Below are 21,627 nucleotides of genomic sequence, written 5' to 3'. Positions count from 1 at the left end.
TGGTGCTTTAATTTCAGTCCATGCTGCATGGCAACAAAACATGGGCATTAGCAAAAGAAGAGAAGCAAAAGTTGTCAGTTGCCGGAAGGGCGATGGAAAGCGGAACTGTCGCCAAGACATGCCTAGACCACATAACCAACAAAGCGCTGAGAGAATGCAGCAGAGTAAAGGACATTGTAGTAGAATACCGGTGGAATAAGATGAGACGGAGAGGACACAAAGCGCAGACAGTGGACAACTACTGAAGCACACTCCTAGCTGAGTGGTACCCAAAACATTGAAAACGACCACCCGGACGACCTCCAAGGAGATAGGAAGACAATCTCATAAGATGGGAAGGCCATCTGTGGAGGAGAAAAGCAAGGAGAAGGGACAAATGGAGAGCGTGTTGTGATCGGCACAGTTGATGGACCGACTGATCCAGGGTTCCAGGGAAAGGCTTCCTCCCGGCACACCTCCCATGCAAATGAAAGCAGTCTTTCTCTGATGGTAGATGCATGCATGTTGACACCAACAGTTGCAAGAATTACCTGCAGATCCTGGGATGAAATCTGAGGGTTCTTAGAGACTTTTTTAAACATCCTACAGTAAGCTCTTAAGCTTAATGTCCCGATCACTCTTGTGGTTGTTCTTTATCACTCTCCTGGCCCTCTCAGCGGCTTCTTGGATGACCTTAACATCTTGTTGAGATATCCATCAAGGGGACAATGCTCTGGTGATCCTCCTGGGTGACATCAACCTGCATGTCGACGACATTCATGCAAGCGGCCTCCTGCTGCTTCTACAGTCCTTCGATCTCTCCCTGTCCCAATCCCCTGCTACTCACAAAGGAGGGAATTGTCTTGACTTTGTATTTTCCCGCAGCTGTGGATGTCCCGTCCTCTCTGTCAATCCGCTGCTTGTCTCTGACCACTTCTTCATTTCCTTTCAACCCTCCCTCACCACTAATTCCTTGCCTCTTTCTACACCTGTTGTCACCTTCTCCCGCAACATAAAATCTCTCTCACCTTCCTGCTTTGCCTCTGCTACGCTGCCCGCTGTCCCATCTGCTGCATAATTCTCAGATCTATCAACAGACAATGCCACTAACATTTTCCTCTCTGCCCTATCTTCCATCCTTGACTCTCTCTGTCCACTGTCTTCTAGACCAGCACGCCCCACTACCACCCCATAGCTGTCTGATGCGTTACGAGCTAACAGGACCAAACTCCGGTCTGCAGAGCGAAGATGGCGTAAATCCAAGACTCGCTTGGACCTGGATGCCTACCAGTCACTCTTAACTACTTTTCACTCTGCTGTCTCTTCAGCTAAAACCTCCTTCTACCCAAACAAAATACAGTCTGCAACTAAAAAAAACACACAGACTCTTTGCCACCTTCTCATCCCTTCTGTGTCCTCTGCCACCTCCTCCTCCCTCTTCTCTCATTGCTGATGACTTTGCTTTGTTTTTCAGACAAAGTCAAAGCAATCACTGACAAGTTCTCAGCATCACCCTGCCCGGTTTGTGCTGGACCTCCCTGCGAAGCGATCCTCTCCAAATTCAAGTTGCTCTCTGAATGTTAAATCTCTGACCTTCTGATATCGCGCAGAGCCACCACCTACTCGCTTGATCCGATCCTATCGTCACTCCTACAGAACATTTCCCCGCAACTCTCCACCTTCATCTCTAAGATTATCAACTTCTCACTCTCCTCTGGCTGTTTCCCAGCTGCCTTCAAAACCGCTCTCATTTCACCTCTGTTAAAGAAACCCTCCCTGGATCCAAATCTGGTCCAAAACTACAGACCGGTCTCCCTCCTTTCCTTCCTGTCTAAAACTCTAGAGCCGGCAGCCTGTGATCAACTGTCTGATTTCCTCACCCAGAACCATCTCCTCAATAGTTATCAGTCTGGTTTCAAAGTTAGTCACTCCACTGAGATGGCCCTTCTGGAGGTGTCTGATGCTTTCCAAGCCGCTAGAGCTGCCTCCCTCTCCTCGGTCCTCATCTTCCTCAATTTGTCTGCAGTGTTTGACACAGTCAACCACCAGATTCTACTCTCCTCTCTTAGTCAGGTTGGGATCAAAGTAGCAGCACTAAGATGGTTTGAGTCCTAGTTATTTGACAGATCCTATCAAGTGGTCTGGCAGAGCTCTCTTTCTTCTCCTCTGCCTCTCTCAACCGGTGTCGCGCAGCACTTGGTATTGGGTCCTCTTCTCTTCTCGATCTACACCTCCTCCCTCAGTACGGTCATAGCCTCCCATGGATTCAAATACCACTTCTATGCTGATGATACCCAGCTCTTCCTCTCCTTTCCAGCTGGTGCATCAGACATTTCCGCATGCATTGCTGCCTGCCTGTCGGACATCTCTTCATGGATGTCTGATCACCACCTCCAACTAAACCTCTCCAAAACATATTCTTCACCTCCCAGCTGGCCTGTCCGTCTCTCTCTCAACACATCGAAGCCGCAACTCGGTCCTGCAGATGCATCCTGCATAATATTTGTAGGATCCATCCCTACCTCACAATTGACTCTGCCCAACTACTTGTCCAGGCCATGGTGACTTCCAGTCTGGACTACTGCAACTCTCTCCTGTGTGGCCTTCCTGCTCCTGCCATCAAACCTCTGCAGCTATTATAGAATGCTGATGCACGAGTTGTGTTTGATTTGCCAAAGCATTCCCACGTATCTCCTTGACTCACTTTTCTGCGCTGGCTTTCTATAGCTGCCCAAGTCAAATTCAAGACCCTGGTTATTGTCTACAAATGCATCAATAGAACTGTTCCCAGCTATTTACAGGACTTTACAATCAACTGCTACATCCCAGCCGGACCCCTTTGCTTGTCTACTTCTGCTCGCTTGGTGGTCCCGTGCACAAAAGGTAAAGCACGTAGGTTCTCAGTTCTGGCTCTGTTTTGGTGGAATGACCTTCCCCTCTCACTCAGAACTCTGTCTACATTGAAGAAGGGTTTGAAAACTCACCTTTTCCGGACCCATTTCTCCCAAGCTCCCTCCAGCTCATTTATGGTGTAAATGTTCATGCACCGTAACTTCATGAGCATCCCCAGATATGCCTTTCTACAGCTGCTACTCCGGCACTGTATGTGATTGTGTATGTAATTTAAAAAAAAAAAAATTGATAAGAGGTTATCAGGATTCATCTATCCAGCATTTTATACACTTACTCAAACAAAGACTATTGATGCATCAAGTGGAAGGTAACAAACTAGTTTACTCAAGAGTCACATGTCTGCAGCCATGTCTTTTTCTCTTAATGTAATGCACAAATTGTATTTTTGCTGAGATGTATGTCGCTTTGGACAAAAGTGTCTGCTAAATGAATAAATGTAAATGTAAGATGAATTTGCTGGGTCACAGCGAACCGGAGCCTAACCCGGAAAAACAGGGCACAGGGCTGGAGGGGGAGGGAACACAACCAGGATGGGGCACCAGTTCATCCCAAGGCACCCCAAGCAGGACTAGAACCCCAGACCCACCAGAGAGCAGGACCCAGCCAAGCCCGCCATGCCACCGCGTCCCCATCACAGTGGAATAATTGATTTCAGATAATTTAGAGATATTTTAAAATCCCTTGCCAGACTTTTGGGCACCCACAATCTTCTTTCTGAAGGTCTCAGAGCTTCTTTGATTAAGTCATGATGACACCACATAATTCAGTAACAAAGTGCAAACCACACCCTAGATGTCTAAGGTTTAAGGAACACAAGTTCGTCCAGAATACTCCCTAAAAATGTTCAAATCACTGGCACTTCATCTGGTACACCTGATTCTCATTTTGTGCATTTGAAGGTGTGTAGAGGTGTACATGTAACAAGTCTGTATTTTTGCTTATTTCAATTAGAAAAAGGACTACATAATGTCTGAGGAAGCCACCTCAATGCTGCAGGACTGCTTTGGTAACACAGACTGGGATTTGTTTGCAGAGGGAACAGACCTTGAGGAATATGCTGAAATACACACACACACACACACACACACACACACATTTTCAGAACCGCTTGTCCCATACAGGGTCGCGGGGAACCGGAGCCTACCCGGCAACACAGGGCGTAAGGCCGGAGGGGGAGGGGACACACCCAGGACGGGACGCCAGTCCGTCGCAAGGCACCCCAAGCGGGACTTGAACCCCAGACCCACCAGAGAGCAGGACTGTGGTCCAACCCACTGCACCACCGCACCCCTATATGCTGAAATAGTACTGGGATATATAAACTTTTGCACGGGAAATGTGTTAACACAAAGAACATTATTCAGGGAGCAGGATGCAGCTTTCAGGTCAGGTGACAAGCCTACAGTAAAGCACAGGGGAAACTCAAGAAAGGAATCGAGAAAGCAAAGAACAAGTACAAACAGCGCATTTAGGATGAATTCGACAACAACCACCCCTGTAGTATGTGGAACGCCATCAAGGCACTAACTAACAAGACCATCAATCTACTGCCCAGAGATGATGCAAAACTGCCTGATGCTCTAAACCAGTATTTTCACGCTTCGATACTCAGTGCAGAGGGTCTGTTCAACCCATCAACCCACCTGCAGGAGAGTCAACACTGGTTGTACAGCACCACCAGGGCAAGGACTACCCTGAAGAAAGTTAATGTAGGCAAGGCGGCAGGCCCAGATGGAGAGCCTGGCCGGGTACTGAAAGTATGTGCCAACCAACTTATAGAAGTGTTTACTAAAATATTCAACCTCTCATTACAACAAGCTGCATTTGCAACATTACATTTACATTTATTCATTTAGTAGATGCTTTTATCCAAAGCAACGAACATCTCAGCAACATGCCTTAAATCCTCCACCATCATCCCAGTGCCAAAGAAACCAACTGTGAAGTGTGTGAATGACTATCACCCAGTGGCCTCCTTTGTCTTAGAGGTGTTAAGGACAAGGTTGTTGTTCTCTGAGATAAAGGAGATGATTCTGGACTTCAGGAGAACAAAGGCAATAGACCAGCCCCCCTCTACATACAAGGAGAAGGAGTGGAAAGCGTGGAAAGCCTAAAGTTCAACATCTCATACCTTGTCAAAAAGTTCAACCTGAAACACCTCATACCTGGTCAAAAAGGCCCAACAATGACTCTCCTTCCTCGTGAAGCTGAAACAAGCCCAGCTCCCACAAAAACTCCTGCTAAATTTCTACAGGATCGCCATTGAGAGGATCCTGACCAACTGTGCTGTTGTGTGGTATGCCAGCTGTACAGCCACCGAGCGGAAAGATCTGCATTGTGTGGTGAAGGCGTCCCAGCGCATTGTTGGAATGGAGCTCCCCAACTTGGACACAATCTATGCTAGCCAACAGAGAAAGAAGGCTGGCAGTATCATCAAAGACATCACACACCCCAGTCACTCCCTATTTCGCCCTCTGCCATCTGGCAAATGGTTCAGCACTATAAAAGCCCGCACCAGCAGACTGAGGATCTGCTTCTTTCCCAGAGCTGTGGTCTCCATCACACCTTTGGGCAAGGAGGCTGATCACAAAGCCTCCCAAGGATGGTAAGGATTGAAGACTCCAAAGATTTTCAGAGCAATTCTTATTTATTCCGTCCTAATTCATATTTATTTATATTTATTTATTTACTTCTTGGTTTTTTTGTATTGAGTGTTCTTTGTGCTGCTGTTCTTCTGAGAGTTGCCAAATGTCATTGTATTGTATACAGTGACAATAAAGTGTCTTATAATCAGAGTTTGAGGTGTCATTTGTTCAAGTATATCACCTTCATATATAGGCAGTGATTAAATGAAGATTGACATTTACATTTATTTACTTAGCAGATGCTTTTCTCCGAAGCAACTTACAACAGATACTATGTAGTGTTACTAGCCCACACACCTTATTCACCAAGGTGATTTACACTGCTAGAGACACTACTTATAATGGGTTACTCATCCATACATCAGTGGAACACACTATCTGTCACTCACACACGATGGGTGAACCTGAAGAGCATGTCTTTCGACTGTGGGAAGAAAATGGAGCACCTGGAGGAAACCCACGGAGACATGGGGAGAACAGGCCAACACCACACAGACTGAGCGGGGATCAAACCCACCTCCTCTTACACCACCCGGGCACTGTGAAACAGCAGCGTTACTTGTTGTGCCATTATGCAGACAAAAGGCCCACATGTCCAAATTTGTTTAAAAAGGCAAAATTTTCTATGGGGTCTACTTACTTTTTCACATGACTGTATTATAAAAAAACATTAATATAAAATGAGGGTGCGGTGGCACAGTGGGTTGGACCACAATCCTCTTCTCCGGTGAGTCTGGGGTTTGAGTCCCGCTTGGGGTGCCTTGCGGCGGACTGGCGTCCCGTCCTGGGTGTGTCCCCTTCCCCCTCTGGCCTTACGCCCTGTGTTGCCGGGTAGGCTCCAGCTCCAGTTTCCCGTGACCCCATATGGGACAAGCGGTTCTGAAAGTGTGTGTGTATGTGCATTAATATAAAATAAGAATTGTGTTATTAGTAGTATAACATTTAAAGAATAACTAAATATTTGTTAGTAAGGCTACACTGCGCTTTTACCTGTATAGCATGTGCATGATCTAGAGTGCAAAAGTATATATATATATATATATATATATGTATATATACACTCCTCAAAAAAATTAAAGGAACACTTTTTAATCAGAGTAATGCATCAAGTCAGTTTAAACTCCTGGGATATTGATCTGGTCAGTTAAGTAGCAGGGGGGGTTGTTAATCAGTTTCAGCTGCTTTGGTGTTAATGAAATTAACAACAGGTGCACTAGAGGGGCAACAATGAGATGCCCCCCAAAACAGGAATGGTTTTACAGGTGGAGGCCACTGACATTTTTTTCCCTCCTCATCTTTTCTGACTGTTTTTCACTAGTTTTGCATTTGGCTAGGGTCAGTGTCACTACTGGTAGCATGAGGCGATACCTGGACCCTACAGAGGTTGCACAGGCAGTCCAACTCCTCCAGGATGGCACATCAATACGTGCCATTACCAGAAGGTTTGCTGTGTCTCCCAGCACAGTCTCAAGAGCATGGATGAGATTCCAGGAGACAGGCAGTTACTCTAGGGGAGCTGGACAGGGCCGTAGAAAGTCCTTAACCCATCAGCAGGACCGGCATCTGCTCCTTTGTGCAAGGAGCAACAGGATGAGCACTGCCAGAGCCCTACAAAATGACCTGCAGCAGGCCACTGGTGTGAATGTCTCTGACCAAACAATCAGAAACAGACTTCATAAGGGTGGCCTGAGGGTCCAACATTCTCTAGTGGGCCCTGTGCTCACTGCCCGGTACCGTGGAGCTTGATTGGCATTTGCCATAGAACACCAGAATTGGCAGGTCCGCCACTGGTGCCCTGTGCTATTCACAAATGAGAGCAGGTTCACCCTGAGGACATGTGACAGACGTGAAAGGGTCTGGAGAAGCCGTAGAGAACGTTATGCTGCCTGTAACATCGTTCAGCATGACCGGTTTGGTGGTGGGTCAGTGATGGTCTGGGGAGGCATATCCACGGAGGGACGCACAGACCTCTACAGGCTAGACAATGGCACCCTGACTGCCATTAGGTATCGGGATGAAATCCTTGGACCCATTGTCAGACCCTACGCTGGTGCAGTGGGTCCTGGGTTCCTCCTGGTGCACGAGAATGCCCGGCCCCATGTGGTGAGAGTATGCAGGCATTTCCTGAAGGAATTGATACCATTGAATGGCCCCCACGCTCGCCTGACCTAAATCTAATAGAACACCTCTGGGACATTATGTTTCGGTCCATCCGACACCGCCAGGTTGCGCCTCATACTGTCCAGGAGCTCAGTGATGCCCTGGTCCAGATCTGGGAGGGAATACCCCAGGACACCATCCGTCATCTTATTAGGAGCATGCCCCAACGCTGTCAGGCATGCATACAAGCACGTGGAGGCCATACAAAAGCCACAAGGCACCCCAAGCAGGACTTGAACCCCAGACCCCCCCATACAACAGGCACAGGCCAAACCCACTGCACCATCACACCCGTTGTAGCGAAAAACTAAGCTAGCTTTATTTATTTATATTACAAACTATCATGACCCAAGTTCTCAAATTGTTTGTATTTTATTTTTAGAGGCCTTTTAAAATGGCCGTTATTACACCCCCACTAAAGAAATGGATTTTAATAACGATCTGGACTGTAATAACCCATGTAATTATAGACCCATCTCCAATCTACCGCTTTAATCCAAAATTCTAGAAAAGATCGTAGCTTCCCAAATTGTAAAATCACCATCTTAATCACCATGATAAATTTGAAAAATTTCAGTCTGGTTTCCACACTGCTCACAGCACTGAAATGGTGCTCACACATGTTGTCAGTGATATTCTCATCTCTTCTGATGCTGGTCAGATCTTTATTCTTGTGTTGCCGGACTTGAAACTCCGCTGAGGGATTCCTTCGGGGTCCCCTGCCAGACCCAAGCCCGGATAAAGGAGGAGGGTTGGGCATGGGGCTAGCGACCCCATCCCATAAAAAACCCACACCGCTACAGAAACGTCAACAAGTACTCAAGACATCTCAGACATCTCGGCCTTGGGCAAAGATGGACTTCCAGCTGGAAGTCTTATGATGCGGAGTGGTGAAAGCCAGAAGCATCTGGAAGCTGCTCAGCCGATCACCATCCTTTCAACCAAGGCCACCCTTAACATCAGGACGTGGAATGTGAGGACCATGTACGAAGCTGGAAAGGCGGCACAGGTGGCCGCAGAAATGAGGGCATACAGACTTGTCATCTTGGGAATCAGCAAGTCACGGTGGACTGGCTCAGGCCAGAAGAGGCTATCATCAGGAGAAATGCTGCTGTTTTCAGGACACGAGGAAGACAACGCCCCCCACAGCCAAGGTGTGGCTCTGATGTTAAATAAGACAGCCCAGAGAGCTTTCACCGGATGGGAGGCCCATGGACCACGCATCATCACAGGAACCTTTAGAACTAAGATGAGAAGGATTAACATGAATGTGGTGCAGTGCTACACCCCAACTAATGACAGCGATAAAGAGCAGAAGGAGGAATTCTACGACAGACTGCAGACCGTCATCCAGAGTTTGCCAGGAAGAGAAATCACCATTGTCATGGGAGACCTCAATGCCAAGATTGGCAGCGACAACAGGGGCTATGAGGAGATTATGGGGCAGCAAGGACTAGGTGAGATGAATGACAATGGAGAAAGATTTGTCAACCTATGTGCCACAAGCAACCTGGTCATTGGCAGAAGTATCTTCCCTCATCGAAGGATTCATAAGACAACCTGGGTTTCACCAGATCTATCTACAGAGAACCAGATAGACCATGTGTGTATCACAAGGAGGTTCCGGAGATCCCTGCAGGACGTACGCGCCAAGCAAGGAGCAGATGTTGCCTCAGACTATCACCTCCTTGTGGCTCGCCTCAGGCTCAAGCTAAAGAAGGCATGGACAGGACAGACAAACCAGCGCCAGAGATACAACACCGCCCTTCTCAAGGAGGCGACAAAGTTAGAGGAATACAGACTAACCCTCATCAACAAGTTCCAGGCTCTGTAGGAACTTCTGAATGAGGAGACTATTGACGTGAAATGGAAGGCAGTGAAGGAGGCAATGATAACAACATGCCAGGAAGTACTAGGCCCCAGGAAACACAGCCACAAGGAGTGGATCTCAGTAGAGACCATGAAGAAGATACAGGAAAGGAAGGAAAAGAGGATAGCTCTTAACAACAGCCGTACATGGGCCGAGAAAGCCAGAGCACAGGAAGCATACAGGGAGGCCAACAAAAGTACAAAGAGGAGCATCAAGATTGACAAAAAGAAATACTTTGACTCTCTGGCTACTGAGGCTGAAGAAGCAGCTCGACAAGGGAATATGAAAGATCTATACACCACTACAAAAAAGCTGTCTGGAAAGTTCAACAAACTAGAAAGGCCTATAAAGGACAAGGAGGGAAGGACCATCACTGGAGATGAGGGACAGAAGAAAAGATGGGTAGAACACTTTGAAGAGCTGCTTAATAGACCAGCCACTCAGGCCTATCGATTGCAGAGAGCCTACTAGGAGGAGATCCGTAAAGCTATCAAACTGCTGAAAATTGGCAAGGCAGCTGGACCTGACAACATTCTAGCAGAGGCATAGAAAGCTGACATCAAAACCGCAGTGGAGATGCTATACCCCCTTTTCAAGAAAATCTGGGAGGAAGAACTTGTCCCGACAGAATGGAAGGAGGGATACCTCATCAAGCTACCCAAGAAAGGCGACCTCAGCAGCTGCTCCAACTATAGAGGCATAACACTCTTGTCGGTTCCAGGCAAGGTGTTTAACAGGATCCTCCTCAACAGAATGAAGGACACAGTTGACCAACAGCTCCGAGACCAGCAGGCAGGATTCCGGAAAGAGCGATCCTGCACAGATCAAATAGCCACGCTGCGTATTATATTGGAGCAGTCAATAGAATGGAACTCACCACTCTACATAAACTTCATTGACTATGAGAAAGCCTTTGACAGTGTAGACAGAGACACCCTGTGGAAGCTGATGAGACATTACGGAATACCAGAGAAGTTTACCAACATCATCAGGAACTCCTACGACGGGATGACCTGCAGGGTGGTGCATGGTCAGCAGCTCACTAGTGCTTTCCAGGTACGAACAGGAGTTAGACAAGGATGCCTCCTGTCACCATTTTTGTTCCTGCTTGTGATCGACTGGGTGATGAAGACCTCCACAGCCGAGAAGCGACTTGGGATCCAATGGACACCTTGGGAACAGTTGGATGACTTGGATTTTGCAGATGACCTCGCCCTTCTCTCACACACCCACCAACAAATGCAGGAGAAGACCAGCACTGCGGCAGAGAACTCAGCACGAGTGGGTCTCATCATCCACAGAGGGAAGAGCAAGATACTGAGGGTCAATGCAGGCAAGGACTCTCCAATCACACTTGAAGGTGAAGCATTAGAAGAGGTGGACAGCTTCACCTACCTAGGCAACGTCGTCTAACTCCTGTTCGCACCTGGAAAGCGCTAGTGAGCTGCTGACCATGCACCACCCTGCAGGTCATCCCGTCATAGGAGTTCCTGATGATGTTGGTAAACTTCTCTGGTATTCCGTAATGTCTCATGTTGACAAGCAGGGTGGGACAGATGTCGACGTCAGAGTCAGAATAGGCAAGGCAAGGGCAGCTTTCCTGCAACTGAAGAATGTGTGGGGGTTCAGAGTTCTGACAGTCAAGACCAAGACCCGAATCTTCAACTCCAACGTAAAGTCAGTCCTACTTTACGGAGCAGAGACCTGGAGGACCCCCGTCACGACCACAAAAAAGATACAGACATTCATCAACAACTGTTTGCGACAGAATCTCAGGATCCACTGGTCCGTGATCATCAGCAACCAAGAGCTATGGCAGAGATCAGGACAACAACCAGTAGAAGATGATATCCTGCAAAGACGCTGGCGATAGATAGGCTATACTCTGCGAAAGCCAGCTTCAAACACTACAAGAAGAGCCCTCACGTGGAACCCCCAAGGCAAGAGGAAGCGAGGCCGGCCAAAAAACACATGGCGACGCCACCTGGATACAGAAGCCAAGAGGATGGGCCACACTTGGGGAAAACTGGAAAAAATGGCCCAGGACAGAGATGCCTGGAGAGCCCTTGTTGACAGCCTATGCCCCAAGAGGGGTAGTAGGCATAAGTAAGTAATATGTTCCAGTCCTCTCTGTTAGCCCTCTGTAGCTATGCTGTTCTCTGATCATTATTTGACCATTTTGTTTGAGTTTGTAAATGTGGATAGAAGTAATATAAAACCAGTAATTAATCCTCCTTGTGCCACTTAACACCTGGTCATTTTTTCTGTCCAAACACTAGCCCGTTTGTCACATTTTGGCTTTATCAGTTTTGTGATGACAGAAAATCATACAATTTTCCAGTGTGACCTCAGGTTACAAGACCAAGGCTATAATCAGCATAATGTCTGCAAATTCGGTGTATGCTGAATCTGTTTTGAAAAGTTGTTTTTTGAAGCAACTGGGACAAGAAATTCAAGAAACTATGATGTTAGATATCAGTCAGAAAGTCAATGGAGACTGTAAATCGATTGTAAAATGAAGACTATATATCTATGCAAATCACAATTTTTACCTAAATGAACTTGGATCCCTAAAACTTATTCCTAGACGATACATTAAAGTTCCACTAAATAATCCTGAAGGCAGTAGCTGGTAGTAAATAGCCAAATAGTTTTGTTCACAGTCTTTGGTTCTGATAGATGAAATTGCACACATTCAAGAAACGGAGGATGACTCTCTGTAATTGGCTTTCTGCTGTCTTCAATGACTGACTATAGTATCCTACACAGCAAGAAGGGCAAATAATGTGTCAGAAGTGCCTGAGTGTTAAGTCGGAGGAGTGAAGAAGAAATTATGGCAAAACATTCAGTTTAACTGTTCAGGTTCTTCACAGTTGCACTGTTGCTACAGAGACCATTTTCAGCGACAATGGAAGCAGAACTAGAGTTCCACCATTGCACTTGTGATGCAATTAAAAAAATAACAGATAACCTGCAAGATTATCTTTTAAAAATAATTAGTGCAGAAGTTAAATAATTTTTTTGAGGGATGTCTTTTGGATGATCTTAGTAATGATTTACAAAGAGATACACGGTACTATATAATATTCCACACTCATCAAATCTAGATTCTTCTGACAGGATTCTAATCACAGAATGCTGACAAATCACAAATGACTGCAATTCCTGAATAAAGATTTAACTTTTTTGTGCTTCTTTGTGGTTTATAAGAGTATTAGAATCCACAACAAATCACCTCCACAGAAACACAAACATATATACTGGGTTCTTAACTTAAAAACACAGCTGGGACAGGAACACTGTAACCTGAATTGGTAGCAAGTACAACCACAATCGATAAACGTTTGTTACACGGTACTGAAAACGCGGGGGCGGCTGGACCCAAGTGCAGGATCGGTCATCAGGGATCAGGCAAGTTCTCGTTGTTAGGGATGGGCAAAGAGTTGGTCGATCGGCGATCCGGGTGAGAGCGAGGATCCAAGTTCGTGGTCAGGGGACAAAGCGAAGGATCAAAAGCCAGGAAACAGAGACAGGAAGGAAGGATCAAGGAAGAACTAGACATAGCGCAGGAGGGATGGTTGTCTCAGCGAGATTCTGCAATTGCACGGGAGCTGAGGAAGGTCTTTTAAGGGTGCGTGTACTGATTGGTATTTTGTGTTTGATTGGTGTCAGGTGTTGTCGAATGTGATGCTGGCATGTACATGACAAAGTTTAATAATTCAGATGTGGTTTGATTTATTCACAGGTTTGGTTCTCTAAAAAAATACATCAGGTGATGCTATAATGAATTAAAAATTATATTTTAGACTTTTTCCATTTTCAGTTTATCTAATATAGAGTTTCAGTTTTAAAATAATTTATATCCACAACCTCCTATACAGTGTGTTGTTATGTTTTTGACAGGCAGTTCAGTACTGTACTCCTGCTCAGGTGGCAAAGGACAATGAAACAGCAGAGAAAAGAAACAAGAGTAACTTGGAGTGTGACTGAGAATAGCAGAGGGAGATTGCACTGAAAGGTGTTTGATCATAAATCTTGATAGTGTCTCTCATTCTGGACTGAGGACACAACGAAGCTGGCAACATGGATGGACCAATTCATCACAGAAGCAATGTAAAAGGTTTGTCAGCATCTGCTCACTTTCAGTTTGCCTTAATACATTTACATTTATTCACTTAGCACATGCTTTCCTCCAAAGCGACTTACAATGAATACTATGTAGTGTTACTAGCACAAACACCTTATTCACAAGGTGACTTACACTGCTAGATACACTACTTACAATGGGTCACTCATCCACACATCAGTGAAACACACTCTCTCTGTGACACTCACACACTATATTATCCACACAATCAAAAAGTATAATAACAGATACATACATTAACTTCTTCATTGGGCATGTTCTGTGAAAATCTTGGATATAGCTAAAATAAATGCATCACTGGACAATTTGGTCATCTCCCTAACTGCATCAGCTAAGAGTAATGATCGACTCCAGTGTCTCCTTCTCTCAACATATCAAAGCCATAACCCTGTCCTGCAGATACTTCCTGCATACCATCTGCAGGATCCACCTTTATTCAATCTTTATCACCCATAACAATTCTTAAAATGTTCCAGACTTGGCCATTAGGGTTTGTCTTGAGTGTTAGAAGTTTTTTGTTAATCTTCCAGCCCTTAAGGAAGGGTACAAGGCTAGAGCAGAAACAGGCTTTTTACTTTCATTGTCAACGTACATCAAGACTCCTACCATTGCTGCAGTGAAATGATGTTGTCCTCAGAAAGTTGGACCGTCAGAAATGTTGGGAAACATCTGCCACTCTTACCAGTGAATATATTATGTCTTATGTCATTTAAACATTCCAGGGAACAACACTCCAAAAATCCCGTTGCAACCTGCAGCATGTACAGTACATGCACCAGCAATAGGCACACTATATTTGGCTTTCAGTGAACAACAACCTAATGCTGTTATATAGCGGCCTGTCCAGGAAGGAATCACATCCCACATCCCATTTCTTCTTTGAGTGTCAGACCCCCCAGAGACAGAACAGAATTGCTATCCACCCAGTATTTCAGACTGATTAAAGCAGTGGACAGGTTAAAACTGTGAAGAAACACACATTCACAACACTGGAAGTAACATAAAGATGTTACAAAATGAATTAACTGTGTTTTTGGTAGGGTGGGAGAAAATGGAAAACCTATGAACTTAATACCTGAGTTAAACAGTTAAGATATAGAATGCTTGTGAGTAAACTAAGAAATTCTAAATGTTAAGGTTAATATGCTTTATTTTGTTGGGAAGACATCATATAATGGGTATTTTATGGGAACTACATGTCCCTTTGAAAGAGCGGTGTTACAAAAATCACTGCATCCTGTGAAAGGAACACAATGGAACAAGGGGAATACAGCTAACAAGGGGATGTTGTGTTGAGGAGTTTTTTTCTCTGCAATTAACATTGTGTTGATTATAAATGTGAGCATAAGTTTACTCCTTTTCTGTCACCTTTTACAGTCCTCTGTTTCCGCCCCCTCCCCCCACAGTTTGATTTTCAAAACATTTTTATGCCATTAATAGTAGAAAGCAAAACTGCAGGCAATTTTCGCTCTGCAACAGTTACATTTTATTAAACACACCACTGAAGAAAAAGAAATTAAAAATTAATAGCTAAACCTAGGAATGTTACTATCTTCAAAACCTTCATAAACCCAATCTTCATAACACAAAGTGCAAGTATAAAAAGAAAATTATGTACATTTCCATCCAAAATGACTTCTGACACTGAATGTTCTAGCATAAATGTACCAAATTGGAGTACATTTAAGTCAAGAGGACTTTATATGGGGAAAAAAAAAAAAAATGGTGTCCTTATACTTTTAAAATGCACTGGATAAAGAAGTTTCTGATAACTTTTCTACATTTCTTGTAAGTCATCACTGAAAATATGTTTATAATTTTATAAAACATTTAAACTGCTGAAATGTGGCTTTGCAAAAGCAAAAGTCCTCCAAGAAAGATGACTGACAAACTTCATTTATTGACAGTTTCACATTAAAAAAGTTAAATCTCTGCAATAAGTACATATCCTAAACATATGTATTCCCTTAAATTACTTAAGGGAAGTAAAATAGTGTCTTTTCCAGCAGGATACAAAGAGAGAGAGAGAAAAAAAGAAGAATAGTTATAGAAAAAAGGTCCATTTAACATGACACTTATTTAAATGTCCTCTATATTTTATAGCAGAATGTAAAACTTTAATTTTTGAAGCAAACTCATTAATGATACCAGACACTGGCTGTCATGTCCATCTCAGGTCACACAGACATCTATTCTTGTAAAATCCCTATATAGACATAGGGGTGTGAAACTCATGTATAGAGTGAAAATATGAGTGCACAGTGTAAATGAGTGACCAAAGTATGGAGAAACAGTGCAAGGCAAATCGCAGACATTTTAAAAAATGAGTCTGAATAGAACACGACAAGTATACCAAGAACAGGGCTTAAAGGGGGCTGAGAGACTGGACCGGTGTACCATGAGCAAGCACAGTCACAAGAGAAACTCAGTACTGGCACAGAAATGCACTGTGACAAGAACTTTGGAAACCAACAGGGAACAAGAATTGCTGGAGAATCACAGCTGAAGGAAGTACATTGCTTATCGAGGACTCACAACTCTGCAGGTTTCTTATTTGACTTTGAAAGCTACTTCTCCAGTTGTATCATTGAGAACAACTGTACCGCATTCTGCCTCATGATTTGCACCCAGACTTATGGTGATTACTTTCATTACTGCTCATGGCAGACATGACACTGACAACAGGAGTAAAAACTGCATTTCTTTAAAAAATCTGACAGCAAAAGTATGTGCAAAATTCTGTAATTTCCTGAGAATAATAAGAAGCTTAATAAGACACCTGACCCACACTGACAAGCCCTTAAAGCATGGCCTTGCTGCAACATTAACTGATAATAAACAAAGAAATTATGCATATTTTGTACTTTAAACTCTGTAATCCACTATCATTTGTGGCCAGGAAACTTAATTCTTCTACAGGCTCATGGTTGCTGAAAGGCTCATAGTAATTTCATGGTCTTCTGTCTATTCTGTAGCATCACAGCAAAGAGCTCTAACAGTGTGAAAACCAACATTAACTGCCATAACAAAAATCGCTGGTCCTAAAACTTCCACAGTTCAACATGACTGCATTTAGTGTTTATGGATAAAAAAGAAAAGCCCAAGAATAAGACCAAGAATAATTTGTATATAGATTTCGGATAAGTACTACAGGGTACCAGATTTGGGTACATAGGAAAGCCTTCACTTCAGGTGGCCCCTTCTTCATGAGAAATGATCATGCTTTTACATTTAGCAGATAAAAATGGGCTTACAGGACTGAGAACTTCTCTCAGTTGTATGTGCACTGAACTACTGAAATCAAGTCTGTATTGCTTGCATGGCTGGATTTAATGTCACTCAATGTGTTATCAGAAGCAAAATCCCAGTTTAAGGGATTTGTCACATATGGGTACTCTAAAACACAAATATGTGCTTTTTTCTTTTTAGTGTAGGACTTATCTTCCTATCTAATGAACCACAAATCCAAAATATTATGGAGCAGCTCACAATAACAACCAGTAAATGAACAGCGGACAGCACATATCCCTGCCTGGCAGAGCTTTACAGATGCCCATCAATCCCTCAACCCCTGTGTCTTCACTGAAGTTAAAGCTGTGTGACTCCATTACTGCAATGATAAGGGCCTGAGAGCAGTCTTCAGGACTTGATTTTTATAACTCTGTTAGAACTTACCCCCAATCAAATGTAATTTTTCAGGCCAGAAAATTGTTGTGCATAGTGAGAACATGTATCCACCTAAAAACAAAGTATGATTATATGTTTAACTATGATTGTGGGCTCACATTGACATATGTAAAATAAAATAATAAATGAATAAATACCCAAAAAAAATCAAGACTTGCAACCCTTGAGATATTTCTTGGTTCACTACTCTTTTATGCACAGATCTTGCAGATAGATAGCACTGGACAATACATGTTGCAATTGTTCCTCTTAAATTATTGTCTGTGCTTATTGATCCTGCTAGATTTTGTCATTTATGTCTTCTTACCAACACATAGGACAATAGGACATAACTGAAGTTCTGTGAGATATTCTGCCTTGGTCTCTGTGCTGTGTCCACTGAAATCACAGTTATCACAGAGGTAGGTTTTGTTTTTTGTCTCATTGCCCCCTCTCTCCCCCCAGGTCAGTCATTACTAAGGGTGTTATTGTGATCTTCTCCTTGTATTCATACACAATTAAACTCTCTGAAAAGCTTCCTGCGATGCACAAACCATGCATATGATGAGTTAATACTACATATGATAGCACCCACCACAGTGCAATATATGAGGGAACAGTGTATTGTCTCCGTACATAAACCTGGCACATGACAAACAAATGATCTTATGGAACATTTCCAATATGCAATATATGATGGAACAATTGTATGGGTACAGCACCCATCTGTTGCACATGACCCACATGTGGTAAATGTGGAGTGAAACACACCTCTGTGTATTAACTGATACAGAATGTATAAGTAATATCTGAGGGTAAACTATCTAAGTCTTACCATGGCTCCTTTTAAGGGGTATCTTAATTTTAAGAAATGGCCAGAAAAGTAGATCCCCAGAACATCAGTCAGCTGGTAGTGTAGTGGTTAAAGCCACTGTCTTTGGACCCAAAGGTTGTAGGTTTAACCCTCACCTCTACCTGTAGTACCCTTGAGTATGGTACTTACCCTGAATTGCTCCAGTAAAATTACCCAGCTGTATAAATGGGTAAATAATTGTAACCTTAACATTGCAAGTCAGTTTGGTGAGAAGTATCAGGTAGCTTAATAAATGTAATGTCTATAGTGAAAACACTTGGCAAGCTTGCAAACATTGATGTAAAAGAGGGTTGTGAAACAAAAGGGGGTGGTGGTAGAAATCTGAGAACACAATGTGTGAGAAGAGTCCCCTGCTGTGATCTTCTACTTCAAGCAAAGGTACAAGTCCAAGATGCTCATTGCTGGTGTTATTCTACTCCACCCCATAACAACCTTTCTTGTTACAACCTTTTAATATTTTAATTACATTGTTTATGCTCGCTTTTTTGCTCAGAGTTCGGATGTTTTTCCACTCCTCCATATCTTAAAATATATCACAGAAGACAGAAAATAGTGATAATAAATACATGTTCAAAAGCCAATAAAAGATTTTAAAATATGAGTGGAGTGGAGAAAAATCTTGCAAGTATACACACATACTGTCCAAGAATGTGTCATGTAATGGTTTCAATAAAGGTACATCACAGTGGATGGTACATACAGGACAATTCTTTAACGCATGCCTTCCAGAGCTTAAGTTCCAAAGAAGTTTCCATGCAACTTTCTATACTGTGACTGTGACTATACAGTGGTCTTTCTGCGGTTTAAAATTATTTTCTCATATTATCACTCCAGTCATTCCTTTCACGGAATTAGGTAGGGCCCTAAGAGGTATCAAGTTTAACTAATTTACTGTAGTGAAAGCACTTAAAGTTGTTTTTAGTACTAATGTATCACAGCGCTTTTCTTAGGCAGTGGGTGGCGTGGTGCGGTGGCGCAGTGGGTTGGCCTGGGTCCTACTTTCCGGTGGGTCTGGGGTTCGAGTCCCACTGGGGGTGCCTTGTGGTGGACTGGCGTCCCGTCCTGGGCGTGTCCCCTCCCTCTCCAGTCTTACGCCCTGAGTTGCCAGGTTAGGCTCTGCTTCCCCGCGACCCCGTATAGGACAAGCGGTTCATAAAGTGTGTGTGTGTGTGTGTTTCTCGCACCAGTTGCGCCCCGCTGTACCACGGACCTGAGAAAGAAGGCGGGAAAAGAGCACCAGCGCTTCCACAGGTGAATCACGAGCACCAGCGAGTGTGCCGTGTCTCGCAACAACTGTATTATGCCGACACTTCTTGCACACATTAATTAAATAATTATTAATTATTCCACCCAATAGTTTACCTAGAACGAATAAGATCTTATTGCATGGTTAATATACGATTACTGCCTTACATCTAAAGCATAAATGCAGTTCAATTAATTGGCAACGAGCAAAACTAATATTTTAGCAAGTCTACGCTGCGTAGTACGCAGTTCCGTTGAGCACTGCTGCAAATTATTGTTTGTCTCCAAACAGCTGACAAACATGAAATACCGCAGATACATGATGATTTTGTTGCATACTCACCACTATATGTTTTTTGTATAACTACAGAATATATACAAGTCAAACTTGGAAATGCTCAATATAATAAACTAGAGTCAGGGCACCTATATATATATATATATATATAATTTTTTAGTTACTTTCCTCTGTCATTATGGTTTCCCTGTCTGATCACGCTTTTTAAACACAGCAATACTGGGCAATGGTAACATTTTGTTTACAACGAATTTTCCACCAAATCAGTTTAATTAAAAACTTGATCGATGACATCCAGGTTATCCTCTCCCTTTTTCTCAAACTATCCTTACAGTATTTAGATTTTAAATTTAAGTCAATTCTCATTGCTCACCAAGAACCCAAAAACAAGTGTTCAATCATGCCTCGATTGGAGAAACTGCGGTGTTTTAAGGCACGAAAATCCGCAAAGAAAGAATGTAAAGTGCGCACCTGTACCAATCGAGTCCTTTGTCATAGTTCCTGTCAAAAAAATGGGGCTCGTTCCCCACTGCCCTGACGTCAGGATGGATCCGTAAAGCTTCCAGTAGCGCTCTGGTACCGCCTTTCTTAACCCCTATAATGATGGCTTGTGGGAGCTTTTTCTGGCCATAATCCAAGGTGCAGTCCACCTGTCTGTTCAGATCGTCGTCGGTGGTGCTGCCAAGTTCCTGGTGTTCTCTCTTCAGCATTCTCCCTTGAGTCTCTGTCACGGATGTAGGCGAAGCAGTCATAACGTTAACCCACGTTGTTGTCCTCTCTTCCATCTCCGCAACCGCAAGGCTCATGCTAGACACCTTATTTTCTGTGCCCGTGGGATCGCGAGCGTTCTTTTGCTCAGACTCTGGTCCATGATGGTCTTCAGAGGTGGCGAAGGAAAGTTTCTCTCTCAGTGTAGCGAACGCCGTTCTATCGCTCAGCTCTCTCGCTTGGTACACGTCGCTTTCCTGAGAAGGGAACTGGAGCGTTTTGTAACAGCTCATCAACCAATAAAACAGGCAGGTAAGGGCGAGGGAAAGAGCGGATATGAACAAGATCTTGCGAGGCACTTTAGAGGTAAAAAATGAAGTGGAGGACCAATATGCCATCTCTGACAGCAGTGATCCTCACGAAGAAATTGCCACACATGCTTTCAGCGATGATCTCGCGCTGGACAGCAATAATCTATCACCTTGGCTTGCTGCAACTGCACCGATAAATCCACGGATTACAGAAATTCAGAAAAACGAGAAAATGGTTAATGACGATTTTCTGACATTGTTTCTTAATCGAAGTCTTATATCCACAGCGGTGGCAAGAAATTATCAAATACGCGACTGAAAAGCAAAGGTTGCCTAGGCTAATACAAGTGTTCCAAATCAAATGAGCAGCCCGGTTTGCTGCGGGGAGACATTTCGATAGACAGTCTTTACATTTTGAGAAAACAGCTAAATTTCCAAAACCTTTCCAAGTTGCAAAAGTCAAGTATTCATATTGTAATTCCCAAGGATGTCGTTTAAAAACCGTCTCCTGCACTGCACATTAGTTTCCAGATGAGCAATTACAAACAGACTCCTATTTCAAACAGAGTAGTGAAATTTTGAGAGGCGTCCCTCACCCCCTTTTCGTGTATGACACTTAGCAGCTTCAGTACTGTACTAATATTCACCGACTTTCAGTAGATGCTCGAAAGATTGCCTACTGTCGTCACGGCTTCTGCGGATTGGTGGACAAGAGATACCACGAGTTACGCGAGCCCGTAGGAATGGAGCATGCTCACACACACTCACACTGTCTGAAACCACTTGCCCCAAGGGGGGTCGCGGCGAACCG

General features: G+C 43.9%; 1 protein-coding gene across 2 annotated transcripts in view; it reads right to left on the bottom strand.

The window, feature by feature from the left end:
* LOC108932955 (heparan sulfate glucosamine 3-O-sulfotransferase 4-like) overlaps positions 1–20,903 on the bottom strand; it is a 106,969-nt gene extending 86,066 nt beyond the window's left edge. For both annotated transcript variants that reach the window (XM_018749681.2, XM_029252304.1), the window contains exon 1: positions 20,269–20,903. In XM_018749681.2, coding sequence (XP_018605197.1) covers positions 20,269–20,903 — 635 coding nt within the window. The remainder of the gene's footprint in view (positions 1–20,268) is intronic.
* Positions 20,904–21,627: the final 724 nt, after the last annotated feature.

This window comes from Scleropages formosus, chromosome 5 (genome assembly GCF_900964775.1).
Source record: "Scleropages formosus chromosome 5, fSclFor1.1, whole genome shotgun sequence".
Lineage (NCBI taxonomy): Eukaryota > Metazoa > Chordata > Actinopteri > Osteoglossiformes > Osteoglossidae > Scleropages > Scleropages formosus.
Note: the sequence above shows the minus strand (reverse complement) of the source record. Positions and strands in the feature narration are given on the sequence as shown.